Source organism: Panthera pardus, unplaced genomic scaffold (assembly GCF_024362965.1).
Source record: "Panthera pardus isolate Hobbes unplaced genomic scaffold, ASM2436296v1 HiC_scaffold_15, whole genome shotgun sequence".
Classification (NCBI taxonomy): domain Eukaryota; kingdom Metazoa; phylum Chordata; class Mammalia; order Carnivora; family Felidae; genus Panthera; species Panthera pardus.
In genome coordinates this window covers 1,559,032-1,573,725 of record NW_026526710.1, presented here as the reverse complement: position 1 = coordinate 1,573,725, position 14,694 = coordinate 1,559,032, and the positions used below count along the sequence as shown (strand labels likewise).

Sequence of the window (14,694 nt, the reverse complement as noted above, 5' to 3'; positions counted from 1 at the left end):
TGCGGACACCTTGATTTCAGACTTCTGGCCTCCAGAAGCAAGAGAGAATACATGTCTCTTGTTTTAAGCCCCACCCCCCCTCCCCCCCCAGGAAACGAACACATCTAGGGTTTGTGGTGACTCAGTGTGAAGGGGACACACAGGTCACAGAAGCCAGGGCCACAAGCAGTCTCTGAAGGCTGAGGTGGGGCACCCAGCCTGCCAGGGAGCTGAGGGTGGAGAAGAGGCAGGGAGGGACAAGGAGCAGGGGTAGGGAAGGTCCCATCCGGCCTCAGTGGGTGACCCGGCCTGAGCTGTCCTCAGACTCCTAGCCAGGGAAAGCCACCATGTCCACTCCCAAGGCTCTAGGGGGGCTCCTTCTTGGCTTCCTCCAGACCCCAGGGCCCCAGGCGTTCCTGGTCTTGTGGCCGCATCACTCGGCTCTCTGCCTCCACCATCACATCACTGTGTCTCTTTCTGTCCTCTCCTCTTCATAATTATAGGGACAATGAGTCATTCAATTTAGGGCCCATTCTGTCTTGTCCTTAGATAAGGTCATGGTCTAACATCTGGATGGACATGAATTTGGGGGGACACTGGCCAACCAGCTGAGCAAGCCGTTATGGTCACTCATGCAGGATGGATACCATGGGCCACTTGGGGGCACAAAGGCCACTGTTAGCAGTGGCAGAGCCCCAGGACCCAGACTGGCAGTGCTCTGTACTCCCTGAACAGCACTTTGTTGTCTCTGCACAGTAAAGATTAGCTGAATGAGGGCGCCTGGGTGGCTCAGTCAGTTGAGTGCCCAACTCTTGATTTCAGCTCAGGTCATGACCTCACAGTCCATGGGATCAAGCCCTGTGTCAGGCTCCATGCTGACAGTGTGGAGCCTGCTTGGGATTCCCCCTCCCTCTCTCTCTGCCCCACCTCTGCTCTCTCTCTCTTTCTCTCTCTCAAAATAAATAAACAAAAAAAAATTAGCTGAATGAGCAAAAATGGATTCTGCTCTCAACTATCGCCAGTTCCATCTGAGTCTGGGCACCCCCTTCAACTTTGAAGCTAACACCCTAAAGGGCTGAACCCCTGGTTCCCCTTGACAATGGCATCTGAGGGGGTGCTCAGTCCCCTGGCACAGCTGAGGCTCTCGGTCATGCCACTTAGGAGAGCTCTTCTCGAAACGTGCTGACCTTCTCTGCTCGCACCGAAAGTCACCACCCCCATCCCTGCCAGTCGTCCCTGCCAGGCTCCCTGCACTGTGGAGCCTCCCAGGGAGACCGAGTTAGGGTGGCAGAGATAAGCCCAGGTCCCCAGGGGCATACACGTGCCCAGGGTGAGGCCTCACCCATGACCCCTACCCACCAGCTGGGGCTGAGTTGGGGAACTTCACCTCCCTACCCGTCTCTATCTCTGGGGCCTGGGGGCTGCACAGGAGGGGCCTGGTGCAGAAAAAGCACAGACCCTACGAATGATAGGGGTGAAGGACCCAAGACCAAGAATGCTCCAGGACGCCCGTAAAAGTGGCAGCTCTCAGAGCTGTCCAGGGTCCTGGCCAAACCACCTCGGATTCCTCCCTCTGAGGCAAGCATCTGCTGAACACTTCTATGGATGACAGAAGTCTCTCTCCCAGCCAGCCCAACTTTTTTTCTTTTCTTCTTATTCTTCCTCCTCCTCTCCTCCTCTTCTCCTTCTCCCTCTTCCTTGCCTTGAACAACATGTATTTTGCTTGGACACTGGTCAGGCACATCACGAGGCAGCTTGACACGTGAGCTCATCCCATCTTGTTCATGACCCCATGGAGGAGGAGGCTGGCTAGTGAGAGCAGAACGCAGGCCCGTTGCTAGCTGCCACTCTAGCTGGTAAGCAGGGTCTGGAGGAAATGAACTAAAGTCTTGCTCTTCTTTCCACAAAACCACAGCTGCCTTCCTTGAGGGCCTATCCATCCTCCTCAACTGGCCCAGTTCCCAGTGGACGCACTCTTGGAGCAGCGGCCCTAAGCCCACACGAACATCCGCTCCCTGTCTCCCGGCCTGTATGCAGTAAACTGCCTGTGTGCCCACCTCCCCAAAGGCGCTCCTGGAGAGGAGCAAGTGCTTTTACATTCTCCTCTGGAACCCAGCCTTCGGCCCAGGCTGAGCACAGAAAAGTCCGTGCATTTCACTTAGTGTTTTAAGAGCTCTACTGAGATACGACTGGCATGCAACAAACGGTACATACACAAAAATACAGCTGGTGAGCTCTGACGCATGTTCGCGGCTGTGAAACCATCAAACAACGGAGATGATATGCTCGTCCATCACCCCCCACGGTGGGTGGAGCCCCCAGAAGTGCTGGGGCCAGTGGCGGGTAAGAAAGTGTCAGGGCAGGAGCAGGGGAGGGCAGCCTTGAGAGACAGACAGGTGTTATAGTAGGGCTTGGATGAGTGAACGCACACAGGCGGCCCTGCGCCCATAGCAGGTATCGTGGAGGAGGCTATGGGATAGTTAACATTAACTGGAGGCATAAGGATGTTTTAAAAAAAACAAAATACCGGGCGCCTGGGTGGCTCAGTTGGTTAAGTGTCTGACTTCAGCTGAGGTCACGATCTCATGGTTCGTGGGTTCGAGCCCAGCATCAGGCTCTGTGCTGACAGCTCGGAGCCTGCAGCCTGCTTCGGATTCTGTGTCTCCCTCTCTCTCTGCCCCTCCCCTGCTCATGCTCATGCTCTGTCTCTGTCTCTCAAAAATAAATAAACGTTAAAAAATTAAAAAAAAAAAAAAGAACAAACTATCTCAATAAAGGGGGGTGGGGATAGCAGGTGCCTCTAAGGAGACCAGTCGGAGGTGATCACATGCTCAAGAAAGCTTTGGGATGTCCTAGGAGCTAAAAGTCAGTCCCTGGATCCTGATGGGCCCTCCACCAGCTGACAGGCACATGGAGGGGCTGCCTGCCAGGGTCTGGGCTCCCCTGGCTGGGACGGGAATTGGGAAGCCGCAGGACAAATAGCGTTGTTGAATAGGCTGAGCAATTTCCAGACAGCTCAGAGCTGGGGGGCTGAGTGAGCTAAGTCCCTTCTCTCCTTGATCTCTAGGAATAATTACGAGGTAAGTGGTTCAAGAGGGAATCGAGTGGCACTCCTGAAGCCGCATGGAGCCAACAGCCCCTGCCAGAGAGGCCAGTTCACCTTCCATTCTCTTCCTCATCAAGCTCCCCAAGCTGGGGGCACCTGGTCAAACTCTGGTAGCTTCACAGAGCTCCTCTCAGAAGGGCCTGGGGGCCTGGGCTCCACAGGGAGCTTGTTACTAACTCCCCAGACCCGGGTTGAAGGGTGAGCACCCACCAAGCAAAGCCAGGGGCAGAGGTGGAGCCCTGCCGGCAGGGGCCCATGTGACACTGTGTGACACCGTGGGACACCATGTGACACGATGATCCACGGGCTGCACCAAGGCATCCTGATGCCCGGAAGAGCAGAGCCAGGTGAGAGCTGGTTCGTAATCAGACTCCCAACTGGGAGGAAAGCTGCCAGGTCAGGCAAAGGGCTGGGGCACTGAGGCTGAGCAAGACGCTGGCGGGGTAGCCGGGCGGGGGACCTCCACAGAGGAGCAGGAGCCCAGCAAGCAGGAGTTTGGTCACATCGAGGCCACGAGCAACCAGATCCTGGGTCTCCCCGTTCTGTGTTCCAGGTCAGCCAGGCTCTGAGTAGGGCTCCGGGTGTGTGGGAGTGGGAGGGGTGGGGCATGGCATTCTCTGGCTTGTCACAGGAATCTGTCACCCTGAAATCCGTCTGTGACTCTGTAAACCAGCCACATAGTAGATGCCACTGTCTTGCAGCCTAGAGTAGTGAGGAAAGTGTGGAGCCAAGAATGGGGAAACTGGCCAGGTGCTCCCAGGCAAGTCGCTTAACTTCTTTGGACCTCACACCTTCCTGTCTGTCAAGTGGGTTGCTATGGACTGAATTTCTGTGCCCCCTCCAAATTCATACTGAAGCCCCTAACCTCCAATGCGATGGTACTAGGTCAGGCTTTGGGAGGTGACTAGGTCATGAGGACAGAGCCCTCCTAACGGGATTCGTGCCCTTACAGAAGAGACTCCAGAGGACTCCCTTGCCCCCTCACCCACCATCGAGGACACGGTGAGAAAGAAGGTGGCCATCTGTAAGCCAGGAGGAGGGCCCTTACCAGACACCAGCTCTGTTAGCAACTTGACCTTGGGCTTCCAGCCTTCAGAACCGTGAGAAACAAATGTCTGTTGTTTCAGCCCCCTGGTCTGTGTTCTTTGTTAAAGCAGCCCAAGCTGACTATACGCACGGATAACATCTGAATCAGTGAGAGGACGGGTATTAAGTGCAAAGGGCGTCAGCACTGCCAGCGCCGTGAATACAGGGCTGGCGGGACAGGCCAATGCCACAAACACCCACGGCACTCCGCTGTGTTCCTGGCATCGGGCTGGGAAGCCACAACGCCCGGGCAACTGAGACACTTACCAGGAGCCTACCGAGCAGACACTGCCGTGGAGACCACAGTGCCGCCCCACCCCACCCAAGGGTTCGAGAGCCATCTGTACGCCCGGCGTGGCCTGCCCTGGCCCCAAGACCCACCTGTATCATGTATAGCTGGGCGATGCGGTACTCCTCCACGGTCATGGGCAGAGGAATCCGATATTCCTTTATAATCATCTTGGAGTCCAAGCCTTCCCGTCGATGGGGAACTGCGTGTTGGGACTTCTAGGCGAGGTTCCTTAAATAACCATGACAAAATTCACCAAGGACCCCTGGGAGAGAAAGAGAGAGCAGGAGAGTCACTTCCTGCAAGACTGGTGGGCACAGCAGCACAGAGGACGGGCCTGGTCTTGACTCCACCGTGAGCCTACGGTGTGACCTTGAACAAGTTCCCTCACCTCCCCAGCCTTCACTTTCCTTGTTTGCTGAGCAATCTTGTAGACGACGTGTGAACTCTTATCAGCCGTGGGGTAAATAAAAGACTGTCATCCCACTAGTGAGGGCCAGGCGGCGGGAGGGTGTCACACCCCCTAAGCGTGAAGAGCACTGTGCTCTCGTTTCACACACTGTTCCTGTTCCGGCAAGAGCAGCCCCGTGCTCTGGAGTAGCTGCAGGCAGACACGGTGACGGCAGATGGCCACGGGAAAGAAGGGAGGGCACACAAAAGGATGAAAAACCCAGGTGAGAAATTTAAAAATCAGCAGTCTGCGGGGCGCCTGGGTGGCTCAGTCAGTTAAGTGTTCGACTTCGGCTCAGGTTATGATCTCACGGTCCGTGAGTTCGAGCCCCGTGTCGGGCTCCGTGCTGACAGCTCGGAGCCTGGAGCCTGCTTCGGATTCTGTGTCTGCCTCTCTCTCTGCCCCTCTCCTGCTCACGCTCTATCTCTCTCTGCCTCTTAAAAAATGAATAAACGTTAAAAAAAATTAAAAATCAGCAGTCTGGGACCCTTCGGTGTCGGGGCCATCATTTCCATTCATGTCACCAGACACAGAGGGCACGGCTGCCTCCTGGCAGGAGATGTGGACTTATCCAAAAGAGGTGATCTCAGTGTGGTTTTAGCTCAATCCAGCAAGTACTTATTGGCATCTGTTCTGCTGCCGACCCAGCCTAGGTCTTGGAAGTAGAAGAGATAAGTGAGATAAGTGGGTGGACTGCATCGCATGTGAGTTCTAGCTCAGTAAGACTACTTAAAAAATAAACAGTGTACCCATGGAAGCTTCTCTTTAAGATGACAAAGAATGCTTTTGAGGGAGATGTGCACCGAGAGCAATCAAATGTAAAAACAAACAAGCAAGGCTTGGAGGCATACTCTCAGTGATCTGGAAAATGGAATTACCCGTCACAATCCTTCCCCTAGATGGTGGGGGCTTTGCTGTGGTTACCCCCAGAGAGGTTACACACTGCTAAATGGAAGGTGAGTGAAGGCTTCCAAGATGGACAGTGGCAGAATCAGGATAGCATTTCAGAGGGACCACGCCAGGGACAGCAGTCGGTGGAGATTCATGGTGACACTGGGTAAATGATAAGAGCGAGGGTCTGGCCAGGCAGGCAGCCTCCCTGGGGCACCATCTGTCCGAGGCCTGAGCGTCACCCAGGCACTAAGGGACTACTGGCTATGTAATGAGATTGGGGGAAAAGAATGTACCAGAACTCTTGGAACGATCAGCATGTAGGGTTGAAAGAAATTCTTTAATAAGCCACCTAGGGAGAGAGACTGAGAGGTGGGGGGTGTTACATAAATAAGTCAGAGATGGCCACTGTATTATTAGCCTCAAATGACCCCTATGTTACTCACTTCTGCACAGCAGGTGGGACCGTTAGCCCAAAGCCCCAGCACAAGCTCTCACGCATCCAACTGCTTTAAATACAGTCCAAATAAACATCTTTTTAGCTAACTAGAGGTCATCTACTTTACATAACCCACGAAGCTGCACCCCACATTTGCTGGCCATAGAAAAGACAAAGCCTGGGGCAACAAAACACTGCAGACAGGGAGGCTCCCCATCACACTTCTGAGTGATGTCACCAGACACGTGAGCGCCCTGTCTGACTCTCCTTCCCCTCCTGGGTGGGGGTCGCACATCACTGCATTTGCAAGGCCTCATGCTGGGAGGGACTTTCTCAGGCAACCTGTCCGAATGCCACAGGGTAACACTTGTTGTTACACACTTGTTGTTATAGCCCCCCGCCCCCCTCCGGGTCCTGTCGCCTCCCTCATCAACCCAAAGCCCTGAACTTACCACAGAGAGGAGGGGGTTGAACTTTCCAGAGTTTACACTCAAGAGCATTGCTAACCTTCGTCCAAGGTAGATGGGTGCAGCCTGCAGCTGAGAGGGCCCGTGGGTTCGAGCCCAAGCTGACACTGTCCAGGACGAGAAAGCAGAGGCTGTGGGCTGCCCCCACTCAGCTCTGAGACCCACCCACCCTGAGGCCCACAGATCTCTGCTCAAGTCTGGCTAGAAGCTGAGGCCACTGGAGACAGAGGTGATGGCCCCAGAGTCCCTACAGTGTCACCTCCTCCCACAAGAGACTGGGATCAGCCAGGTGGCAGCACATCCAAGCCGACACCTGGAGCAACTTTCAAGTGGCCGACAGGGTAGGACAGGCACTGGATATGGGGACCTTCCTGACACAAAGGAGAGAGACCCACACGCTTGGGAGAAGCTCGATGCGATGAGGCCTGGAGACAAGAAGAGGAAGGATGAGGTTCAATAAGGGCCGTGCTTCCAAGGCTTTTCCACCTGGTCTTCTTTCAAGCCCAGCATCACCTTGCTGGGAAGGTACTAGACGCCCGTCACAGAACAGCAACTTAGCCAGTTGCTAAGCGTCAGGCATCGTGCCCTGCACGACACGGTGGCATGCACACCGATGTCTAGGGGGCCTCAGGGGGCCTCTTCTGCAACCCAGGACAAGTGCAATGACCCACGATGACTTTGGGCAAGTCCCACTGCATCACCTCAATAACAAAGAAGTCAGATGCAATCCCTAAGTGTTCTTGAGAAACTGTGGGAGTCTAAGCAATCTGACCTTTAGTGATCTTAAAGCCTCCACGGAAAGTGACCTGCCTGTGTTCGCCTGCTCACAAGTCAGACCAAGTGCCCATGCAAAGCCAGGGGCAAAGCCTGGGGCTGACCAGCGGTGCCAGCCCCATGACGGCCAGGAGATGAGCGGACCATGTGAACGCTCGGGATACAGCTCCATCTGCCACTGGGTGAGAGACCGTGTTTCTGCCTGTGCAACACCAGAACTCAGAGGTGGGTGCACAGACAGACAGAAGGAAAGAACAGAGTGCCGCACAGTTAGAGATCAGTGCACGGGGACTAAGAACAGGTCAGAGGGATCAGACCTCTGCGAGACCTGGGACATCGCAGGTGGAGCCCCAGTCTGGGATCCGAGTTCAAAACCTGACAATGCCTTGATTGACCATGGTCCCCCAGGACGACTGACGGGGCCTGCTGAGACTCGGTGTCTCCATACAGCAAATGGGGATAACATCATCTGCCTTCCAGAGTTGCCAGTGTCCCCACGATGACAAAAGTGGACCAGCCAGGGGTGGTGTTTGTCAGTGCAGAGGGGGGACTAGGGAAAGGCTTCAGGGAAGGTGGAGCTTTATAGTAACAGGAGCGGGGGCTTCCTGGGACCCGAGGTATCCTCAGCAGACATGGACGTGCTGCAGAACAAGCCGAGCAAAGGCCCTGAGGCGTAAATGTGCCACACTATCACAGTGACCTCCCACTACTGTGCCCCAGCACTGTCACGCCACATGCTGGGTTTGGGGCTGTGCGAATGCACGGAGGCCACCCCACAGTCACTGACCACAGGAAAGGGTGGCGTTCAAGGCTGAGATGAGGCCATGCCCTGCAGCCGAGTGCCCATGATGTTCAGTGGGACAGGAGCAGAGTGACAAGAGACCATCATGTGCTTCCAGGAGTGCTCTCCTTCCGAGGGACAAGAGACACACTCCTCAGACAAGGTCTGAGCATAAAGCATGAACTTCATAACTAGAATTTCCACAGGCAAGCAAATGTTATCCTTTGAAGCAGCCCCTGGTGCAGGTGTGCGGTCCCCCATGTCCGCCGGGGGTCCCCTCTGGAAGCCCTCAGAGCTCTGCACCCCTTCAGGAAGCTCCCAGTGAGAGGAGCCGGACTCAGGAGATGGCCACGGGTGATCTCTCAGTGCTGGCCACATTGGGTGTTGTCTTTCAAGCTGATCACTCTAAAGGGGTCTCGTCAAGGACCAGCATTTTATTTAGTTAAGAAAGAAAGTCAGGCCTGTTTCTTTACAGCTACACCCTCACCAGTGGGTTCGGGAATCCATCCTGACTTCCTGTTGAAGACGGTGGGGTAGGAGCATTTCTGTTCTACCGTCCTCCCTCAAAAACAACACAAACTACAGAGACAGGGGAGTCCTCGTGGCTGATGAAATAAGGCAATCACTATTCCCCCAAACCACAGACACCATGAAGTCTGAACTGGAAGAAAGGAACATGCTGACAGCTTACACATGCCTCTTCCTTGGACCCCCAAGTAAATATCACTTCTTGAAAGTCATGGCCACAATCCTCCTGCTGGAATGAAGAAATAGGATTGTGGATGCCACCCAGGTGAGGGGAGGCATCTCCCTGTCTTGTTTTTCAAAAGAAAAAACTTCTTATAAGTTTATTTTGAGAGAGAGAGAGAGTGAGCACAAGCAGGGGAGGGGCAGAGAGAGAAGGAGAGAGAGAGAGAATCCCAACCCGGCTCTGCGCTCTCAGCACAGAGCCCAAGGTGGGGCTCAAACTCACGAACCATGAGATCACGACCTCAGCCAACATCAAAAGTCGGATGCTAAACTGATTGAGCCACCCAGGCACCCCCAAAAGAAAAATGTTTTATTTGAAGTATTACATACATACAAAAAATGCATGTATCATAAGTACAGATATATTTTCACAAACTGAACACAACTGTAGGACCAGCAAGGATCGAGAAACAGGAAGTTAACAACCCAGAAGTCCCCTATGGGTCTCCTTCTAGTCATAGCTCCTCAACTGTGGACAACCACTCTCCTGCCATTTGCTTCTTTTGTACTTTAATGAATTGCCAATATCCAGTTGTCTTTGGGTGATTTCATACGGAAGCATACTGTATGTGTTTTTGATCCTGGCTTCTTTTGACCATGATGCTCATGTGATTCGTCCAAATTTTTGCATGTGGCTGTAGATTGTTCTCATTGCTGTCTAGTATTTCATTGAGTGGATGTACTATAATCGACTTAACTGTTCCATTGTTGATGGGAATTTGGTGATTTCCAATTTGAGGCTGATGGGACTAGTGCTGCTGTGAACAACTGAGCACATGTAGAGATGCGATTTTACATTGTGGGATGGAACTGGTGTGGGAATTGATGGGAAATCACACCAATGGGCCATTTCTATGACAGAACCTCGTTTTCCAGCTAAAACAGATACTGGGAGTGAAGTGAGGCTGGGGAGAGAAAAGGGGCAGCAAGGGGTTGGTCATAACATGGACAGCCAGTGATGTAAAGAGCTTTGCTGACAACCATTATGACCGTGGACCCTGAAACACGAGAGAAACCGAATCCCTAGGCAGAAGATAAATAACAGCTCTGGCCAGAGAGCCTTCCAGACAGTAAGTAAGCCCATAGTGCATCTGCTCTGGACCACTCCCACATTTTCACATGCTGCTATTTGGAAGGTGGTTAAAGAATAATAATCACAAAGGAACTCACATGGGCCCTATGGCATTAAGGGTGGGGGGCAAATGAAGAAGAACACACATCATGAGGAATCGTCCAGAGAAATACAGAAAGACTTCAGAAAATCAGTTCACAGACCCAGAGAAACTACAGATATAATCTCTTAAGAACTGGTAGGGGCAGAGGCACTTGGTGGCTCAGTTGGTTAAGCATCTGGCTCAGGTCATGATCTCATGTTTCATGCGTTCAACCCCCATATTCCTGCTTAGGATTCTCTCTCCCTCCCTTTCTTCCCTTACCTTTCTCAAAATAAATAAACTTAAAATTTTTAAATAAAAAAATAAAAAGAACTGACAGGGTCAGATGAGTGGAAAAAAAGACACACAGAAATTTTAAAAAGAAATGATTTGAGGGGCACCTGGGTGGCTCAGTTGATTAAGCATCCAACTCTTCATTGGGGCTCAGGTCATGATCTCATGGTTCATGGGTTCGAGCCCCACATCGGGCTCTGTGCTGACGGCATGGATCCTGCTTGGGATTCTGTCTCCCTCTCTCTCTGTCCCTCCCCTGCTCGCTCTCTCTATCTCTCTCTCTCAAAAAACAAATAAATAAACATTAAAAAAAAGTTTAAAAAATTTAAACGAATTTAAAAAATTTAAAAAATAAATGAAAAAAATGTAAAAAAAAAAGGAAATTATTTGACAACAGAAAGAGATGAAAGCTGAAAAGTGAGTTAGTGGAGCTCAGGGGAAAATGAGAAAGAAAAATAAATACATCACATATTTAAAAAAAACCCATATGATAAGCAATGAATAAATGATGAAGCAGAGCATAAACAACTAGAGAGTTCTGGTGAGTGGGTTGCAAGAAATCACACAAAATTAAATGGAGAAGACTAATAAGACAAAAATGACAGATATAGGAGGCAAAAGAAAACCCAACATATACACTGGTGAAGAAAACAGAATAATAGAACAGGAGGAAAAGTATTCAAATATATAATGGAAAATCCCCTGAAAAACAAAACAAAAACAAAAACAAAACTTGGCTCTACAAATTAACTGCCATTCACTGGCCCAGGAAACTCGATGGTGTAATTAACACCAAGGCATCTTTAAAAAGGTCCTGATCTTAAAGGATAAAGAAAGAACCATATAACTAGGGGGGCAGAAAGGTGAATTGAGAATTAGAATCCTCCATAGCAACCCAATTTCAGAAAACAGTGGAGCAATATCTACAGAGTTGTGAGAGAAAGAAATTATGAACCAGGATTTTATACCCAACAAAACTGTCCTTTGAGTATAAAGTTAATGGACATTCTATAACATAAATTTAGACGCTTAGGCATCCATAAGGTCTTAAAAAATTACTTCATGCTGAAATCCAGCCAACCAAAATAAGTTCATCAATGGAAGAATCCTGGTGAATACTGAATTAATATTTTTGAAATTGGAGCAATTATTGTTTTTGAATAGAATATAAAAACCTTGGCAATGTACACAAATAATAACAAAAATTGAAAGTGGACAGAGGTGGATGGCATGAAAGTTGATTCATTATATAGATTTAAAACTTAATAAGGGATGAATAGTCAGAGCACAGGGGTTTTTAGGGCAGTGGAACTATTCTGTATGATACTATAAAGGTGGATACACATCATTATACATTCGTCAAAACTCAGAGAATATACAACACAATGCAAACCATGGACTTTGGGTGATAATGATGTCCTGATATAGGTTTATCAATTGTGACAAATGTGCCACTCTGGTGGGGGATGTTGATAGTGGGGGTGGCTGTGCACGTGGGGGCAGGGGAGTATATGGGAGTTCTCTGTACTATCCTCTCAGTTTTGCTGTGAACCTAAAACTTCTTTTAAAAATACAGTGTATTGATAAAAAAAAAAATGATTCTAACCTATTAAAAGTTTTCTCTCATGGACTTCAAGCTATATTACAAAGCTGTAATCATCAAGACAGTATGGTACTGGCCCAAAAACAGACACTCAGATCAATGGGACAGAATGCAGAACCCAGAAGTGGACCCACAAACATATGGCCAATTAATCTTTGACAAAGCAGGAAAGAATATCCAATGGAATCAACACAGTCTCTTCAGCAAGTGGTGCTGGGAAAACTGGACAGCGACTTGCAGAAAAATGAACCTGGACCACTTTCTTACACCGTACACAAAAATAAACTCAAAATGGATGAAAGACCAAATGTAAGACAGGAAGCCAACAAAATCCTCAAAGAGAAAGCAGGCAAAACCTCTTTGATCTTGGCCGCAGCAACTTCTTACTCAACATGTCTCCAGAGGCAAGGGAAACAAAAGCAAAAATGAACTACTGGGACCTCATCAAAATAAAAAGCTTCTGCACAGCGAAGGAAACAATCAGCACAACTAAAAGGCAACCGACAGAATGGGGGAAGATATTTGCAAATGACATATCAGATAAAGAGTTAGTATCCAAAATCTATAAAGAACTTATCAAACTCCACACCCAAAAAACAAATAATCCAGTGAAGAAATGGGCAAAAGACATGAACAGACACTTCTTCAAAGAAGACATCCAGATGGCTAACAGACACATGAAAAAATGCTCGACATCCGTCATCATCAGGGAAACACAAATCAAAACCACAATGAAATACCACCTCACACCTGTCAGAATGGCTAAAATGAACAACTCAGGCACCAACAGATGTTGGTGAGGATGTGGAGAAAGAGGATCTCTTTTGCACTGCTGGTGGGAATGCAAACTGGTGCAGCCACTCTGGAAAACAGTCTGGAGGTTCCTCAAAACTTTAAAAATAGAACTACCCTACGACCCAGCAATGACACTACTAGGTATTTATCCAAGGGATACAGGTATGCTGTTTCGAAGGGGCACATGAACCCCAATGTTTACAGCAGCACTATCAGCAATAACCAAAGTATGGAAAGAGCCAAAATGTCCATCGATGGATGAATGGATAAAGAAGATGTGGGGTGTGTGTGTGTGTGTGTGTGTGTGTGTATACATACATATATATATATATATATATATATATATATATATATATATATACACATATATACACATATACATATATATATATGTATATATATATATATATATATATATATATATATATATATATACCATACACCCCCCCACAATGGAGTATTACTCGGCAATCAAAAAGAATGAAGTCTTGCCATTTGCAACTACGTGGATGGAACTAGAGGGTATTATGCTAAGCGAAATTAGTCAGAGAAAGACAAATATCATACGACTTCACTCATATGAGGACTTTAAGACACAGAACAGATGAACACAAGGGACAGGAAGCAAAAATAATATAAAAACAGGGAGGGGGACAAAACAGAAGAGACTCTTAAATATGGAGAACAGAGGGTTACTGGAGAGGGTGTGGGAGGGGGGACGGCCAAATGGGTAAGGGGCACTAAGGAATCTACTCCTGAAATCATTGTTGCACTATATGCTAATTTGGATGTAAATTTTAGAAAATGAAATAAAATAATTAAACAAAAGTTTTCTCTCAGAAAGCTAATTAAAGTTTACCAGAGGCTGGGGAGGGGGGAAACTGGGGAGGCATTGTGTACTGGTTATAGGATTTCTATTTGGGGAATGAGGACATTTGGGAAATAGGAGAGGAGATGGTTGCACAATACTATAAATGTACTAATGCCACAGAACTGGACACTTAACATGTTTGAAAGGGCAAATTTTGTGTTATATAATGACTACAATTAAAAAAAAATAAGAATGTAGTATAAAAAACCCCACTGAATCACACACTTTAAATCAATGAATTGTATGGTATATGAATTGTATCTCAATAAAGCTGTTTAAAAAGTTTTTCTCTTAAAAAAAAGTTTTTCTCTTTTCCCCATTAACTTTAAGGAACTTTTAGGAACTACTTATTATCACTTAAGATTAAGAAATGTGTTTCTCAAAAATAAACAAACATTTGGGGCACCTGGGTGGCTCAGTGAGTTAAGAAATGTGTTTCTGAAGTTTAGCAATTTCTTTCCATTTCATTTCAAAGACATACAAAGGGATTTGTCTTCAGTTAAATTTAAGAAAATTAAACTTGACTTTTTATTTTAGAACTGCACGCAGGGGCACCTGGGTGGCTCAGTCAGTTAAGTGTCTGACTCTTGGTTTCAGCTCAGGTCATGATCTCACAGTTCATGGGATTGAGCCCCGCATCAGGCTCTGCACTGACAGTATGGAGCCTGCTTGGGATTCTCTCTCTCCTTCCCTCTCTCTCTCTCTCTCTGTCCCTCCCATGCTCACGCTCTCTTCCTCCCAAAATAAATAAATACTTAAAAAAAACCAAAACAAAACTGCACACAGACTAAGATCCATTTTTTTTTAAAGTTATTACTACTCTGTATGTGTGTGTTTGTATAAAGAGTCTGAAATAATGCTCACTGGATGCTGGTGAGGGTTATCTCAGATCGGTGGAATTTGGGACAACTTTTACTTGTACTTTTCTTTGTTACTTGATGTTTTACAAGGCGCAGCAGCAGAC

At 48.5% G+C, this 14,694-nt stretch overlaps 1 protein-coding gene across 7 annotated transcripts in view; it reads right to left on the bottom strand.

Moving 5' to 3' along the window:
- PITPNM2 (phosphatidylinositol transfer protein membrane associated 2) overlaps positions 1-14,694 on the bottom strand; it is a 144,144-nt gene that overhangs the window by 30,518 nt on the left and 98,932 nt on the right. For all 7 annotated transcript variants that reach the window (XM_019467618.2, XM_053901953.1, XM_053901954.1 and 4 more), the window contains exon 3: positions 4,553-4,725. In XM_019467618.2, the coding sequence (XP_019323163.1) occupies positions 4,553-4,630 (78 nt within the window). In that variant the 5' untranslated portion in view covers positions 4,631-4,725. The remainder of the gene's footprint in view (positions 1-4,552; positions 4,726-14,694) is intronic.